The sequence below is a fragment of the Salmo trutta genome, chromosome 23 (genome assembly GCF_901001165.1).
Source record: "Salmo trutta chromosome 23, fSalTru1.1, whole genome shotgun sequence".
Lineage (NCBI taxonomy): Eukaryota > Metazoa > Chordata > Actinopteri > Salmoniformes > Salmonidae > Salmo > Salmo trutta.
In genome coordinates this window covers 17,739,491-17,757,610 of record NC_042979.1, presented here as the reverse complement: position 1 = coordinate 17,757,610, position 18,120 = coordinate 17,739,491, and the positions used below count along the sequence as shown (strand labels likewise).

At 43.7% G+C, this 18,120-nt stretch overlaps 1 protein-coding gene across 1 annotated transcript in view; it reads left to right on the top strand.

Annotated features, from left to right (window-relative positions):
* The window catches only part of LOC115159506 (hamartin), a 37,921-nt gene that overhangs the window by 6,444 nt on the left and 13,357 nt on the right, over positions 1 to 18,120 (top strand). Inside the window, exons 2-10 of the mRNA XM_029709291.1 lie at positions 12,675 to 12,920; positions 13,078 to 13,181; positions 13,365 to 13,517; positions 13,705 to 13,849; positions 14,962 to 15,116; positions 15,267 to 15,340; positions 15,492 to 15,670; positions 16,001 to 16,119; positions 17,279 to 17,444. Of these exons, the coding sequence (XP_029565151.1) occupies positions 12,812 to 12,920; positions 13,078 to 13,181; positions 13,365 to 13,517; positions 13,705 to 13,849; positions 14,962 to 15,116; positions 15,267 to 15,340; positions 15,492 to 15,670; positions 16,001 to 16,119; positions 17,279 to 17,444 (1,204 nt within the window). The 5' untranslated portion in view covers positions 12,675 to 12,811. The remainder of the gene's footprint in view (positions 1 to 12,674; positions 12,921 to 13,077; positions 13,182 to 13,364; positions 13,518 to 13,704; positions 13,850 to 14,961; positions 15,117 to 15,266; positions 15,341 to 15,491; positions 15,671 to 16,000; positions 16,120 to 17,278; positions 17,445 to 18,120) is intronic.

The window sequence follows — 18,120 nt, the reverse complement described above, 5'->3', positions numbered from 1 at the left end:
GATGAACTCAGCCTTGTTGGCCGCAGACCGGCAGTTCCAGAGGCTGCCGGAGACCTGGAACTCCACGTGGGACCACCAGGTTAGAGTGGCAGCGGCCACGCGGTGTGAAGCGTTTGTATGGCCTGTGCAGAGTGGAGAGAACAGGGATAGACAGACACATAGTTGACAAGCTACAGAAGAGGCTACGCTAATGCAAAGGAGATTGGAATGACAAGTGGACTACACGTCTCGAATGTTCAGAAAGTTAAGCTTACATTGCGAAAATCTTATTGACTAAAATGACGAAAATGCTAGCTAACTAACACTAACACTACACTGATCAAGTCGTTCCGTTGTAATGTGATAGTTTCTACAGTGCTGCTAGTCGGTAGAGGTTGGCTATTATACAAAAGCAACTTTGTAGCTAGCTAACATAACACTAATCAAGACGTTCCTTTGTAATGTATTTAGTTTCTACAATGCTGCTCGTCGGTAATAGTTGGCTAGCTATGGAACAATGGCGTTGCGGGGGACGGAAATAGCTGGCTAGCTAACCTCAATAATTACTAAACTACACAATTATCAAGCTATGACAAAGACAACTATGTAGCTAGCTAGCTAACACTGCACTAGTCAAATCGTTCCGTTGTAATGTATTAGTATCTACAGCGCTGCTAGTCGGTAACGGTTGGCTAGCTAGCAAACCCACTAGCTAGCAGTGGGTTTGATGACTAGGTGTGTTGACTAAGTCTGGAGTCAGGACAAGGCGTCGCGGCTGGCTAGCAAGCCTCGATAATTACTCTAAACTACACAATTATCTTAAATACAAAGACAGCAAAGCCAACTATGTAGCTAGCTAACTAACACTAACACTACACTAATCAAGTCGTTCCGTTGTAATGTAATAGTTTCTACAGTGCTGCTAGTCGGTAGAGGTTGGCTAGCTAGCAGTGATGACTAGCTAGCAGCTAGCAGTGTTGACTACGTTAGGAGGACGAAAAAATAGCTAGCCTCGATAATTACTCTAAACTACACAATTATCTTTGATAGCTAAGAAAAATTGCTCAGATCAAACAAACCAAACCGTTGTAATGTAAAGAAGTGTAATATTACCTGTGGAGCGAAGCGAAGTGCGACTGCTCGCTCCGGACCGGAAGTGTATGTAGGCTTCTTTCTTTTCACTCTGTCAATTAGGTTAGTGTTGTGGAGTAACTACAATGTTGATTCATCCTCCGTTTTCTCCAATCAAATCTTTTATTTGGCACATGTGCCAAATACAACAGGTGTAGACCTTACAGTGAAATGCTTACAAGCCCTTAACCAACAATGCAGTTTTACAAAAAAATAAGTGTTAAGTAAAAAAATAACAGTAGCAAATAATTAAAGAGCAGCAGTAAAATAACAATAGCGAGGCTATATACAGGGGGTACCGGTACAGAGTCAATGTGCGGTGGCACCGGTTAGTTGACGGGGGATGGGGCAATGCAAATAGTCTGGTTTGTCTTGATCATCTCCTTTGTCTTGATCACGTTGATGGAGAGGTTGTTGTCCTGGCACCACACAGCCAAGTCTCTGACCTCATCCCTATCGGCTGTCTTGTCGGAGATCAGTGTTGTGTCATCAGCAAATTTAATGATGGTGTTGGAGTCGTGCCTGGCCATTCAGTCATGAGTGAACAGGGAGTACAGGAGGGGACTGAGCACGCACCCCTGCGGGGCCCCCATTTGCGGATCAGCGTGGCGGATGTGTTGTTACTATCACAGCCATTATTAAACTCTAACTGTTTTAAAGTCACCATTGGCGTCATTGAGAAATCCTTGAGCGGTTTCCTTCCTCTCCAGCAACTGAGTTATGAAGGACGCCAGTACCTTTTGTAGTGACTAAGTGTATTTATACACCATCCAAAGTGTAATTAGGGATATACCTCAAAGGGATATTCAATGTCTGTTATTTTTATTTTACCCATCTACCAATAGGTGCCCTTCTTTGCGAGGCATTAGAAAACCTCCCTGGTCTTTGTGGTTGAATCTGTTTGAAATTCACTGCCTGACCTGAGGGACCTTTACAATTATATGTGTGTGTGGGGTACAGAGATGAGGTAGTCGGTAAAAAATCATGTTAAACACTATTATTGCACCGAGCCCATGCAGCTTGTGACTTGTTAAGCACATTTTTACTCCTGAACTTATTTAGGCTTGCCATAACATAGAAGTTGAATACTTATTGACTCAAGACATTTCAGCTTTTCATTTTGAATTAAAAAACATTATTCTACTTTGACATTATGGGCTATGGAGTGTAGGCCAGTGACAACATAACTCAGTTTAAACCATTTTAAATTCAGTCTTTAACAAGAAAATGTGGAAAAAGACAATTGGGTCTATATAATTTCAGAAAGCACTGCAGATAGCTACTCTGAAATAAGTTGATACAAATTGTAGTAGGCTAGATAGGGTCTCCCTTTGTGCAAGTAGTCTATTGCACTGAATAGCCTAGCTAACTCATCATCCTCCCTCCCTTAGCATCAGGTCCATTGTCTCAGATTGTGGAGAGCACAGAGCACAACTAGGAAATAACAGAATTATTATAAAATTCTAGTCCAGTGGAGTCCATAGAACTTGCCTAATGGCTGCTTCAAATGAATTGAGCTAACTATAATGCTTCAGTGATGCCTCTTGCACTGTAGTGACACCTCTTGCCTAAGGCACTGCATCTCAGTGCAAGAGACGTCACTACAGTCCCTGGTTCGAATCCAGGCTGTATCACATCCGGCTGTGATTGGGAGACCCATAGGGTGGCGTTCAATTGGCCCAGCATGGTCCGAGTTTGGCCAGGGTAGGCCGTGATTGTAAGTAAGTATTTGTTCTTAACTGACTTGCCTAGTTAAATATAAATTATAATAGATTTTGTTTCTGGTCATTTATGAGAGAGAGTGAGGGTGGCGCTTAAACGGTAGGAAACATGAGTTTTTACCCCACCAATTTAACGTCATAGTGTGGTCAAAGACTTAGTAACTTAGTTGTCATCACAATCTGGTTACTTGTAAGTACAAACATTATTATGTTTTTGAGTTATTACATATTTCTGAACGTATTTACGGATATCTTCTGAACTACCCACAATGCACTATTTGTCAACGTCATATGGAGGATCTTCTCTACTCAAAAAGCTGGGGTCTTTTAATGTTGACTACTATACTGACTCAGTTTTACAAATCTTTCGGCAATAGTATTTTACCTTTTTGTATTGTTTGTTGGTTTGGCAATTCCACTGTCAGCCAGGAAAATATGTGAAGAAGGATTCACCACAGCACGCAAGGTATTTGGATAGAAATATACATGCTTGGATGAGATTTTTAAGATCAGGGCCCTCAAGACTCAAAAATTACTTTAAACCTGAGCCACACCCTCCCTGTACAGTGGTTTGTCCTTTAAAAGTGGCAGCGTACTGCGGCACAGCGTGTATGGTGCCGCAGAATTCTATGGCACATTATTTAAGTGCCAATCACTGGTACCATTAAGGCTAATTTGACCAACAGCGGCCTTTTTTGAGAAGCATTTGATAGCCTTCAATAGTGGCTGTACTAGGGAATTGAAAACCTTTTTTGTTAGAACATAGTATATGGAACTGATTTTAAGAAATTTTGCTTAATTAATTTGATTAATATTATGGTGTTCTATTTGAAGAAAAACTGAAAAATCCTCTGAGTTTCCGTTAGGATGGAATGGAAAATATGGCGCTGTACAACAAGACGGTCGGGAGTAGGCTACAGTACTGGGCTATTAAGCTAAAGAATCCCCGTGTCGTGCGGGCACATGGGAGACCGGGGGTCAATTCCCCGATGGGGAGGAAGGAGTAGGCTGTCCTTGTAAATAGGAATTTGTTCTTAACTGACTTGCCTAGTTAAATAAAGGTTACACTAAGAGCATAACATTTCTACACCCTAATTGTATAATTGTAGTCTAACCAATCCCCAAATGGAGATTCAGTCAAAATAAAAATCTCAGCGATTTATGAAGACCAGTCCCTAAGCTTGTCTCAGAGTAGCGTGAAACGGTGCTAAAATAGTTGTAGGCTATTGCTTCAAATCCTTTTGCTTCTAACTTCAATATGCTCTTTAAATAAGATCTACACCACTTTTAACAGCACATTACTCAACACTAGTGAGACTCATGTCGCCTCCCGGTGGCGGCCGGCACGGGTATCTGTAGCAACGCATTTTGCACTGCGATGCGGTGACTTAGACAGCTGTGCCGCTGGGGAGGCCCCATCCACAAAGTATCAAAATACAGAGAGGCGTTGGTAAAGGTATATTGTCCTGCTAATGGGCCATAATGGGCTATTTTAATACTGTACATGGTGTCCAGGTCAGGATAACCAAAACATTTCTTTATTAAAGACTATCAGAAAGATTGTTGGTACTTATTTATTTTGATCCAAAGCTATGAATGAGTGAGTCACTCAGCTTTATGTAAGTGCCGGCTATATGACTGTTTCTTAAACTTGATAATATGTAACGATATTTTGGAGGTTATTTTGTTTTTAAAAAAATGAAAGTGAGTGATTGTAATCTGAATGAAGGGTCAAATAATATTTGTAAAGGCCAAAAAATATATTTCTGTTTTTAGAGGGAGAGAAACGCTGGGCCAGTTGTGTGCCGCCCTATGGGACTCCCAATCCCAGTCGGCTGTGATACGTAATAATACTTTTTGTTGTATTATTAAACTGAAATTGCAACAAATCATGGCCGGTTGGGATATAGCCAACCTAAGAAATACATTTGACGATATAATTCTCCCCTTACCCTCTGTCTTGGCAAGTCTATTGTCCAGCTACCTGCTAATAGCCATAATGGCGCTGTACAATGTGACCGTGTGTGTTTGAAAGAGTATTTTTCAGTAAGCAACAATTTGTTTACCTTCAATAGACAACTTTGTTCCAATATTTCTGTAATTCAGTGATATTTATTCCCATAATAATTTGTTATGGATCCGTAACTAAATAAACATTGGCAATTTCAAAGAGTATTTTTATCAGTATTTTGTTAACGAAAGCATGAAGATGCCATTATTAGTTACATTGTTTTAGTTTGAACGTGCAGACTGGCACTAAGAACAGCGGGAACGTTTTCCTAGTCAGCGCCATTATCAGTGCAATGCCCCTTAAAGTGTTTGGGGGAAAAAGGGGGAGGCTTGTAAGTCAAAGAACACCATCCCAACCGTGAAGCACGGGGGTGGCAGCATCATGTTGTGGGGGTGCTTTGCTGCAGGAGGGACTGGTGCACTTCACAAAATAGATGGCATTGTGAGGAAGGAAAATTTTGTGGATATATTAAAGCAACATCTCAAGACATCAGTCAGGATGTTAAAGATTGGTCGCTAATGGGTCTTCCAATGGGACAATGACCCCAAGCATACTTCCAAAGTTGGGGCAAAATGGCTTAAGGACAACAAAGTCAAGGTATTGGAGTGGCCATCACAAAGCCCTGATCTCAATCCCATAGACAATTTGTGGGCAGAACTGGAAAAAGTGTGTGCGAGCAAGGAGGCATACAAACCTGACTCAGTTACACCAGCTCTGTTACGAGGAATGGGCCAAAATCTACCCAACTTATTGTGGGAAGCTTGTGGAAGGCTACCCGAAACGTTTGACCCAAGTTAAATAATTTAAAGGCAATGCTACCAAATACTATTTGAGTGTATGTAAAGTTCTGACCCACTGGGAATGGGATGAAATAAATAAATAAAAGTTGAAATAAATAATTCTCTCTACTATTATTCTGACACATGGGCTTCCCTGTGGCTCAGTTGGTAGAGTATGGTGTGTGCAACGCCAGGCTTGTGGGTTCGATTCCCACGGGGGGCCAGTCCAAAAAAAAAAAAAAAACAATATGCATGAAATATATGAAATGTATGCATTCACTACTGTAAGTCGCTCTGGATAAGAGCATCTGCTAAATTACTAAAATGTAAATGTATATTTCACATTCTTAAAGTAAAGTGATGATCCCATCTGACATAAAACAGGGCATTTTTACTCTGATTAAATGTCAGGAATTGTGAAAATCTGAGTTAAATTGTATTTTGCTAAGGTGTATGTAAACTTCCGACTTCAACTGTACATATGAGATGAGTAATGTAGGATATGTAGACATTATTAAAGTGGTGTTATTTAAAGTGACTAATGATACCTTTTATTAAATCCATTTATTGCATTTATTTAAGTGGCCAGAGATTTGAGTCTATGTAGACAGCAGCCTCTCTGTGTTAGTGATGGCTGTTTAACAGTCTGATGACCTTGAGATAGAAGCTGTTTTTCAGTCTCTCGGTCCCAGCTTTGATGCACCTGCTCTAACCTTCTGGATGATAGCGGGGTGAACAGGCAGTGGCTCGGGTGGTTGTTGTCCTTTGATCTTTATGGCCTTCCTGTGACATCAGGTGCTGTAGGTGTCCTGGAGGGCAGGTAGTTAGCCCCCGGTGATGTGTTGTGCAGACCGCACTACCCTCTGGAGGGCCTTGCGGTTGTGGGCGGAGCAATTGCCATACCAGGCAGTAATACAGCCCGACAGGATGCTCTCGATTGCATCTGTAAAAGTTTGTTTTAGGTGACAAGCCAAACTTCTTCAGCCTCCTGTGGTTGAAGAGGCACTGTTGCGCCTTCTTCACCATGCTGTCTGTGTGGGTGGACAATTTCAGTTTGTCTGTGATGTGTACGCCGAGGAACTTAACTTTCCACCTTCTCCACTACTGTCCCTTCAATGTGGATAGGGGGGTGCTCCCTCTGCTGTTTCCTGAAGTCCACGATCATCTCCTTTGTTTTGTTGACGTTGAGTGAGAGGTGATTTTCCTGACACCACATTCTGAGGGCCCTCACCACCTCCCTGTAGGCCGTCTTGTCGTTGTTGGTAATCTAGCCTACCACTGTAGTGTCGTCTGCAAACTTGATGATTGAGTTGGAGGCGTGCATGGCCATGCAGTCATGGGTGAACAGGGCGTACAGGAGAGGGCTGAGAACGTACCCTTGTAGGGCTGAGAACGCACCCAGTGTTGAGGGTCAGCGGGGTGGAGATGTTTCCTATCTTCACCACCTGGGGGCGGCCCGTCAAAGTCCAGGACCCAATTGCACAGGGCAGGGTCGAGACCCAGGGTCTCGAGCTTAATGACTCGTTTGGTGGGTACTATGGTGTTAAATGCTGAGCTGTAGTCAATGAATTGCATTCTTACATAGGTATTCCTCTTGTCCAGATGGGATAGGGCAGTGTGATGGCAATTGCGTCGTCTGTGGACCTATTGAGGTGGGTCTAGGGTATCAGGTAGGGTGGAGGTGATATGATCTTTGACTAGTCTCAAAGCACTTCATGGTGACAGAAGTGAGTGCTACGGGATGATAGCCATTTAGTTCAGTTACCTTAGCTTTCTTGGACAGGAACAATGGTGGTCATCTTGAAGCATGTGGGCACAGCAGACTGGGATAGGGATTGATATTGAATATGTCCATAAACACACCAGCCAGCTGGTCTGCGCATGCTCTGAGGACGCGGCTAGGGATGCCGTCTGGGCCAGCAGCCGTGCAAGGGTTTTACACACGTTGGCCACGGAGAAGGAGAGCCCACAGGCTTTGGTAGTGACTGTGTCAGTGGCACAGTATTGTCCTCAAAGCAAGCAAAGAAGTTGTTTAATTTGTCTGGGAGCAAGATGTCGATGTCCCACGGGGCTCGTTTTCTTTTTGTAATCTGTGATTGACTGTAGACCCTGCCACATACGTCTCATGTTTGAGCCGCTGAATTGTGACTACTTTGTCTCTATAGTGTCACTGCTTGTTTGATTGCCTTGCGGAGGGAATAGCTACACTGTTTGTATTCGGGTCATGTTTCCAGTCGCTTTGCCATGATTAAAAGCGGTGGTTTGCATTTTACCCGAATGCTGCCATCAATCTACGGTTTCTGGTTAGGGAAGGTTTTAATAGTCACAGTTGGTACAACATCACCGATCCACTTGCTAATAACTCCCTCACCGAGTCAGCGTATGCGTCAATGTTATTGTCTGAGGCTATCCCAGTCATATAACATATCCCAGTCCACGTGATCGAAGCAATCTTGAAGTGTGGAATCCGATTGGTCAGACCAGCGTTGGATAGACCTGAGTAGCAATGGTCCAGAATTCTACCAGCTCGTGTCATGCATTTGATATGCTGATATAATTTTGGAAGCCTCGTTCTCAGATTAGCTTTGTTAAAATCCCCAGCTACAATAAATGCAGCCTCAGGATATATGGTTTCCAGTTTACATAGAGTCCAGTGAAGTTCTTTCAGGGCAGTCGAGGTATCTGCTTGGGGGGGGATGTACACGGCTGTGACTAATCGAAGATAATTCTCTTGGTAGATAATGTGGTCGGCATTTGATTGTAAGGAATTCTAGGTCAGGTGAACAAAAGGACTTGAGTTCCTGTATGTTATGATTACACCATGAGTCGTTAATCACAAGGCATTCACCCCCATCCTTCTTACCAGAGAGATTATTTTTTCTGTCTGCGCAATGCATGAAAAAACTGGGTGGCTGTACAGACTCTGACATCATATCCCTAGTGAGCCATGTTTCCGTGAAACAGAGAATGTTGCAATCTCTGATGTCTCTCTGGAAGGCAACTCGTGCCCTCATTTTGTCCACCTTGTTGTCTAGAGATTGGACATTGGCGAGTAATATGTTCGGAAACGGTGGATGGTGTGCTCGCCTTCTAAGTCTGACCGGTAGGCCGCTCCGTCTGCCTCTCCTGTGGCAACCGCACTGTTTTTGGTCGGCCTCAGGGATAAGATTCCATGTCTCGGGTGGAGGTCCGAACAAATGCTTCGGGAAAGTCATATTCCTGGTCGTAATGTTGGTAAGTTGACGTTGCTTTTATATCCAATAGTTCTTCCCGGCTGTATGTAATAACACTTGAGATTTTCTGGGCTAACAATGTAAGAAATAATACATAAAACTAATTACTGCATAGTTTCTTAAGGACCTGAAGTGACCATCTCTGTCGGGGCCATTATATTTATATATATTTTTTTTATTAGCTATTTTGTATTGTCAATTATTTATTTTTTTTACTCTATTTAAACGACACTTTAAATGTGTACATGATACTGCAACAAAATTTCCCCACGGTGACAGTGAAGTACTCCGTGCTACAGAGTTCAGACGCTAGCTCGGTAGCTAGCTCAAGCTGGCTAATGTTAGCCACTAGCCATGCTAGCATGTAATTGCATTTCAGACCAAGTGTTTGTGGTGAGTTACAATCCACCAATCACAAGGAAGTGTGATGTAAACAAGGGGCAGATGGGGCACGTGCGGCCATGCAGCATGCTCTTCACGGACCTTATGGTTGTGTTATCTAGTGGGGACCCGTTAGAACACAGGCTATGTTGACTTTTTGCCGTGGGCTCACAACGGAGAAAATCATACCTGCTTGCTTTAATTGTGTAGTACCTAGTCTGTTCTCCTTTTTGTTTTGTCTGCTTTTTCACATGTTCTCTGTGAAGTAGGCTATGGGAGTTTTGTAACTTTTTCCACCTTGGTTTAGCACGGAAATCTGGGATCTATCTATTTTGGATTTCCCTTACTCCTTCAGCCCCGTGGGGCGCCCACCTCCCTGAATTGGTAGCTAACTCAATCTGCGCTCCTTTAAAAGTTTTGCCATGGGATAGGCCCCAGCCATCAATCTGTAAGTCTCTGTTCTCTCTTTGCTTTTAATCTGCGGTTATGTTTTTGTGTTCTAGCTGGTCTCCAGGAGTTGGCCTCTAGATTGCTGACCATAACTGTGGTTGTTGGCTAGTCTAAGATGCTGGCTAAGATAACTGCATATAGCTAACACTCTTTGATAACTGGTAAGATGGAGTTATGCATTTCCAAAACGTTGGTTTACTTTAATGTAGCTGCAAGCTAGGGGTTGATAGCGACTGTCTGACTCATGCACTGCTAACATATCGTTAGTAGGCTAGTTGGCTAGCGACTTTGCAAGTTGTAACAATAAATACATTTATTGAAACCAGTAGTCATGAGTGAAGTTATATATTTGAAGTTATTTCTATTGGAGTTTATATTATAGGGAATAGGCTTCTGACATTTTCCGACATGACTTTGGCATTCTTCGGAATTCAGATCAGTTTTATGTAGTAACTTGAAAAAGAGAAAAGTGAGATGTAACTTTGCATTGGGACTTTTGATGTGTATACTAATTCCAATCCATATGTTACATGTGGTTATGTTTGTGCTACCTACCCTTCAACAGCTTGTACACAGCCAAATGTAAATTCCGGTGTTTATATGGAAGTTCATGGGGCTGCATAAAGGCTCTTCCTGAGTGTCCCGGAGCTGCTGCTTCTTGAGGTCACTCTGGGGGTTGTTCCTGTTTGTGCCACTGATTGTGGCGCTGGCCCTGCAAGACGTCAAACATTGAAAACACTCCAACACACCCAGCCCAATACTAAGACAAAGGAGCTAATTGACAACTTGGAGACTACTGGGGGAGAGCCTCAGAACAGTGATGTCTAACAGTTGTGGCTGCCTGTCAACCTTCTCAGCAGGTGCACACACTGACTCACAGTAAAGAATCAAACAGGAGAGTAGCCTAGTTACAGGATGGAGGGTAAAAAATAGGCTTAACGCAATCATGTCACTGGAGTGGGAATATGAGTTAATAATAATGCTTACCGTTTTGTCCAAAATATTGAGACCAGGGGTGTGGCCTGATTTGAGAATATAGCTTCAATGAACGTAGTATGCACTTCTGATTTTTAGTTTCTTTCTGCTCCTGTTGGTTGTGTTGTGGCTTGCCTTTATTAGACTGTGTAGGCTAGGCTAGATGTTGAGGGGAGAGCGGTGTTAAGACTTCTGGCTGATTCATTACTCCTTATAAAGCATTAGCAGGGCTGTTGGACACCCTGGGGATAATGACCTGTCTATTACGATTATTTATGGCCTCTTTTCCTTTGAAAGGTTGAGTCACTGAAAGGAGAAGTTCTGTGAAAACACTCACAGAATGTTATGACAAACCGCTGTGGTAGATGATATCATAGAGATTATTAATATTATGTTTTTGTCTGTTCCAGTGGGCCAAATGTGGTCAGAGCAAATTTCTTAGAATTTGTCACTGCTTTAGAACTAGTGTGGTAGATTTCACATGGCGTTATCAAAACTACCATTGGTACCTACTGGTTTCCTTATTTATACCCTTTGCACTTAGGAACTGCATTGTAACAAGCCTAATAATACCAATATGTATGTAGCTAGTCTAAAGGCCATTTAGAACATTGCTCATGTCCTACATTTTGTCAGTACACTGTATGACTTTTTAGATTAGGCTATGTGAGGGTCATAATTATGTGGTATTGGGCTGCAATTGATGCTTTTCTAGAATGTTTTATCTAATAGCCTACATGCACTACATGGCCAAGAGGATGTGGACACCCCTTCAAATGAGTGGATTTGGCTATTTCAGCCATACCCGTTGCTGACCGTTGTATAAAATGGAGCACACGGCCATGCAATCTCCATAGTTAGGCCATTGTACTGACAATGGCCTAACTGAAGAGCTCAGTGACTTTCAACGTAGCACTGTCATAGGATGCCACCCAACAAGTCAGTTAGTCAAATTTCTGCCCTGCTAGAGCTGCCCCAGTCAACTGTAAGTACTGTTATTGTGAAATGGAAATGTCTACGAGCAACAGCAGCTCAGCCGTGAATTGTAGGCCACACAAGCTCACAGAACGGACCGCTGAAGCGCGTATACATGTGAAAACCTTCAGTCCTCGGTTTCAACACACTCTACCGAGTTCCAAACTGCCTCTGGAAGCGACGTTGGCACAAGAACTGTTCGTTGGATGCTACATGAAATGGGTTTCCATGGCCGAGCAGCCACACACAAACCTAAGATCCCCATGTGCAATGCCAAGTGTCGGCTGGAGTGGTGTAAAGCTCGCCGTTATTGGAAATGCATTCTCTGGAGGGATGAATCACACTTCACCATCTGGCAGTCCAACAGACAAATCTGGATTTGGTGGATGCCAGGAGAATGCTACCTGCCAGAATTCATAGTGCCAACTAAAGTTTGGTGGAGGTGGAATAATGGTCTGGGGCTGTTTTTCATAGTACGGTCTAGGCCCCTTAGTTCCAGTGAAGGGAAATCTTAACGCTACAGCATACAATGACGTTCTAGACGATTCTGTGCTTCTAACTTTGGCATCAGTTTGGGGAAGGCCCTTTCCTCTTTCAGCATGACAATGCCCCTGTGCACAAAGCGAGGTCCATACAGAAATGGTTTGTCGAGATCAGTGTGAAAGAACTTGGCTTGCCTGTGCAGAGCCTTGACCTTAACCCCATCAAACACCTTTGGGATGAATTGGAACGTCGACTGCGAGCCAGGCCTAATCTCTCAACATCAGTGCCCGATCTCGCTAATGTGCTTGTGGCCGAATAGAAGCAAGTCCCCGCAGCAATGTTCCAACATCTAATGGAAAGCCTTCCCAGAACAGTGGAGGCTGTTTTAGCAGCAAAGGGGGACCAACTCCATATTAATGCCCATGATTTTGGAATGAGATGTTTGACTAGCAGCTGTCCACATACACTAAATGACCAAAAGTATCACTGAAGTTCTCTGACTTGTGCTGAGTCAGGTTTGACCCTTTACTGTCCTGTTGCTTGCCCTGTCCCGTAGTGGTGCCTGGAGACTGTATTGGCCGGAGGCCCAGGGAGCCCTCCAGGCAGGACGCTGTGAGAGAGACGACTGGGACACCTGCCCTCCTCAGGCCTTGACGGAGACTGTCTGCCACCACCTCACCCTCCGCTGTCAACATGGCCAGAGAGCAGCCCAACGTTGGGGACCTCCTCCCTCTCCTGGAGTCCTCTGACATCCGCCAACTGGAGGAGATCAAAGGCCTTATCAATGAGCACCTCAGCACTGGTGAGAACTCTGCTTTTAATACAGTGTTTTTGGACTTGGTCAGTCATCCTTTTATCATGTACTCTGTAATAGAGGGCTATGGCAAATACTATTTTGCAGCCATATTGTGGGCCTTAATGTGGATGTTGGAACTATGTTCATTCTCCCTTCTGTGCAGAGCGAGGGTCAATGCTGCTGAATGGACTGGTGGACTACTTCTTGGAGACTAACTCGGCCCAGGCCATGCATATCCTCTCGTCAGTCAGAGAGCCACATGATAAGGTGAGACCTGCCTTACACCCCCATCCCCTTTATCTGAAGAGAGTAATGTACTCCCATTTTTCATCTGTTGTTAAGTAACTTTAACTCTCCATAATTTATCAAAACAAATCATAAAACATTAAGTAACAATGAATAGAATGAGTGTCTTAAAGCCCAATGCTGTTTATAATTTGCCCACCTCAGCACCTGCTGGACAAGATGAACGAGTGTATGACCAAACAGGCCTGCCGGCTGCCCACCCTCACTCTGCTTGGCCACGTGGTCCGCAAGCAGCCGTCCTGGATCCACAAGATCGCCCGCTACCCGCTGCTGCTCTCGCTGCTCAAATGCCTCAAGGTATAAAAAAAGAAAAATACAGAAAATGTTTTATTGTAGGTAGGAGGGAAAGATAGCCACAGAGGTCTCTTTAATAGATGTTTTTTGTTCTAGGAATACATGGAAGCACAGGCGTATTATATTAAGTGTCTTGGACCTCTTTAATTTGTATCCTCATGTTAAATGTTTCTCTTTCCTTGGTGTCCAGACGGATTCAGACGTTGTGGTCCTCATAACTGGAGTCCTGGTGTTGATCACTCTGCTACCCATGATCCCCCAGGCTGGCAAACAACACCTATATGAGTTCTTTGACATCTTTGGACGCCTGGCTTCCTGGAACCTGAAGAACCCAGGTAATCAAAAAAAGACGGAGGAGCTGTTTTATTAAGTCTAAGCCAGGGGCAGTACTAAGTTATATGGAATTGTTTTAAGAAGGTCATACCAAGGATAATTTTGCACTTTGATTTTGAAGTTATTTGAAAAATAGTTTTTGGCCTTACTGCTATTGGACCATACAAACTCATTGAATAACAGATTCACTATATGGAACAACAGATAGTCCCCCCCCAAAAAATCTAAAGGAAGTTTGTTCTGAAGTGTCTAAATCAAATCAAATTTATTTATATAGCCCTTCGTATATCAGCTGAAATCTCAAAGTGCTGTACAGAAACCCAGCCTAAAACCCCAAACAGCAAGCAATGCATGTGAAAGAGGCACGGTGGCTAGGAAAAACTCCCTAGGAAAAACTCCCTAGAAAGGCCAAAAACCTAGGAAGAAACCTAGAGGAACCAGGCTATGAGGGGTGGCCAGTCCTCTTCTGGCTGTGCCGGGTGGATATTATAACAGAACATGGTCAAGATGTTAAAATGTTCATAAATGACCAGCATGGTCAAATAATAATAATCATTGTAGTTGTCGAGGGTGCAACAAGCACGTCCGGTGAACAGGGAGAGATAAGACAGATCAGGAAACATTTTTTGTATTTAACCCCTTATTTTGTTTCACTAAACAGTCACCATACTGTACTTCCATAAATGTTTTCAGCTGGTTCTGGGGGACCTTCAGACAAGTCTTGTCATATTTCCATAAAGGGGTCATAATAGTTTGCAGGCCAAACTGTTCAGAGGCTACCGACGATTTTGTGAGAAGACCGATTTTTGGTATGTCTCATAGTCTGACAGATACCGCTCTATCTCTGACACCTTTCACCGCAGATGCGGAAATGTTAGATTGGCAGATGTAGTGGTTTGAGATGCATTAAATGCCAAAAAAACCCACCTCTTAGCTTAAACCGGCGGATTTTTGTATTATGCGAATAAATTCTCTCATAGAGAATTTTTCTCTCTATTAGAATATTGGAAATGGTAGAAAGCCAGGTATGGTTTTAGATGGACTGTTTTTGTTCACATTGCTGCCCCTGACCTGACATCATGTTCTCTCCTTCTGTTCTTCTTGCCTACACCAGGCCACGTCTCCGAGGTGTACCTCATCCACCTGCACGCCAGCGTCTACTCGCTCTTCCACCGCCTCTACGGCATGTACCCCTGCAACTTTGTGTCCTACCTGCGCTCCCACTACAGCATGAAGGAGAACGTGGACACCTTTGAGGAAGTGGTGAAGGTGAGCGATCACAGCTGTTTCATTTGATCAATCTTCAATTTATTATGTTGATTTGTCTTCAGGAAGAGATTCTACCCATAGATGTATAATACGATGGTGTATCTAAATGGTTCTGTAATTATTTTTGTTTCTTTCCCATTTTTTTTGCAGCCGATGCTGGAACACGTCCGTATACACCCGGAACTAGTGACTGGAACTAAGGACCATGAGCTTGATCCCACCAGGCCAGTCAATCATAGCTCTCAAGCTTCACTCTCTCGTTTTATATACAATTCTTTTGTCAACCAAATCAAGAGCTTATCTGCTGTATGAACAAATTAGAAATGATTAATACATTGTTTTCTCAATTAGATTGACTGTTCTGTCCCTTTGCAGATGGAAGAGATTTGAGATCCATGACATTGTCATAGAATGCGCCAAAGTGTCTCTGGACCCCAAGGAAGCGTCGTGTGAGGAGGGCTATGCGACCATGCCTGAGAACCTCTACCCCCAGATGCAGCTTTGTCCACAAGACTCAGCCTCTAGCCCCTACACAGACTGCCACAGCAGCTTCGGTGAGATCACTCCCCCCCCCCCCCCCCACCACACCTCTCACCTCCCTTTGGTGGATAGGAATGTCATAAGTTTGTTTGGTGTTCTCACGGAGTATTGTTCATATTCATAATTTGTTTCCAGTTTTTTCACTCAGTCGTGTGAATTCTAACTATCAATCATCTGAAAAAAAATTGTTTCTAGCGTTGTTTGGCTGCCGGACGGCATAGTTGGTTTGTGATGATTTGTCATGAGGTGATTATGGTCTTGTTGATAAGTGGAGAATGAATGGAGATTTATTTAACACATCAATGTAAGAGTGAGTCAGACTGTTCCTCTTCGTCTCCCCATAGGAAGCTCCTCTTTGACCCCCTTCTCTACCCCACGCCAGCCCCAACCACCACCCCTGTCCCTGCTCCCTCTGTCAGGGACCCAGTCTTCCTATCGCAGCCCCCAGACCTCCAGACGTCAGGTAACACAGACACACACAGCATTTCTGTTGCACACATTTTCACTGCACTGACCCATAGCAAATGTGTCCAGATTAGTTCCTAGATAGAAAGTGTTTGTTGGAGGCCAGTGTCAGCCAGAGTGAGCAGCTGCTGCTGCTGCTTCTTCTCTATGCATTTCTTGTTGTTTTGCAGAGGGTGTTTACACTTGATATATTGGCTGTGTCAGATGTTCTTAGTCAATCGCTTGTCCCTGAACCCACTGGCCCCCCCGTTCTCCCCTCCGAACCTATGAATCGCCCCCTTGTTTTTGGAGAGGAGGGAGGGAGTGCTTTATAGAGGGAGAGCTGAGGGAGGAGAGGCTTTGAGTCATCAGAGTGGGCAAGACTGGCGGGCGGTGGTGTCAGGCTTTAGAAAACAGAAAACATGCCCTTACACCCCCGTCCTGCCATCCCACCATTGTCTGTCACATGGGCTGGTTGCCCTGGCGACGCTGTCTGTCCCTCTATTTGTGAGTGGCCCACGCAGGGGATCCTGGTGTTGTTCAGCCCTCTGAGTCTGTCTGTTTGGCTGAGGATTTGTCTGTAGGAGCCTGAAATCCTGTAAAAAGTAATGTAGCCTAATTTCCGGGTACAATTAATACTATATCACATCATTATCAACAATTTGTGGAATTAATTCTTAAAGCCCTGTGCAATCAAAAACATGATTTTATTGTGTTTTTATATGCATTTCCACAATATGAGGTTGGAATAATACTGTGAAATTGTGAACATTTTGATAATGCCATTTTAGTGTAAGAACTGTTTGAAAAGACCACCTGAAATGTCAGCCTGTTTTGGTGGGATGGAGTTTTGACCTGCCTGGTGGCATCACCAGGTGGTAAGTTAGTTAATAGACCAATATACCAATAGAAAGAGTTCCAAACCTCTATGCCAATAACTGCTAGTTTTCAGTTTTCCCCTCCCCACTCAGACCACTTCGACAGTCCTAGTAAAATTCTTGCATGAGAAAATGCTCTTTGCTAAGAAGCTATTGGAACTATGCTTTTTATTTTTGACAATTTTAATTGAAAGCAATCCCAGTAAGGTGCTTAATTGTTACCCAGACATGATTTGATATTGGGATAAAAATGGCTGCATTGGAACTTTAACTGGTAACATTGTGAATGTCTTCCTTCAGAACTCTAGCTGTGAACTCAACTCCACCTGTGGGGGAAAAGAACTGTGGAGCCCCTCCTCCCTGTGTGGAATGGCCACACCCCCTTCCTCCAGGGGCATGTCACCCAACCCAGAGCTCTCCCATAGTGCCTCTTACCTCTCAGGCCACCGCGTCCACAGCACATCAGGTGAAAAGGGATAATTCATCTATACAACATACTGAACAAAAATATAAACGCAACATGCAATAATTTCAACAATTTTAGCGAGTTACAGTTCATATAAGGAAATCAGTCAATTGAAATAAATTCATTAGGCCCTAATCTATAGAGTTTTGACTGGGCATGGGCACAGCCATGGGTGGGCTTGGGAGGGAATAGGCCCACCCACTGGCTGGGCCTGGCTTCCCAATCAAAAATAGTTTTTCCCCACAAAAGAGCTTTATTACAGACAGAAATACTCCTCAGTTTCATCAGCTGTCCGAGTGACTGGTCTGATGATCCCGCAGGTGAAGAAGCCGGTTGTGGAGATCCTGAGCTGGCGTGGTTACATGTGGTCTGCGGTTGTGGGGCCGGTCTAAAATTACGTTGGAGGCAGCTTATGGTAGAGAAATTAACCTTCAATTCTCTGGCAACAGCTCTGGTGGACATTCCTACAGTCAGCATGCCAATTGGACATCTGTGGCATTGTTGTGACAAAACTTCACATTTTAGAATAGCCTTTTATTGTCCCCAGCACAAGGTGCACCTGTGTATTGATCATACTGTTTAATCAGCTTCTTGATATGCCACACCTTTCCGGTGGATGGATTACCTTGGCAAAGGAGAAATCCTCACTAACAAGGATGTAACCAAATTTGTGCAC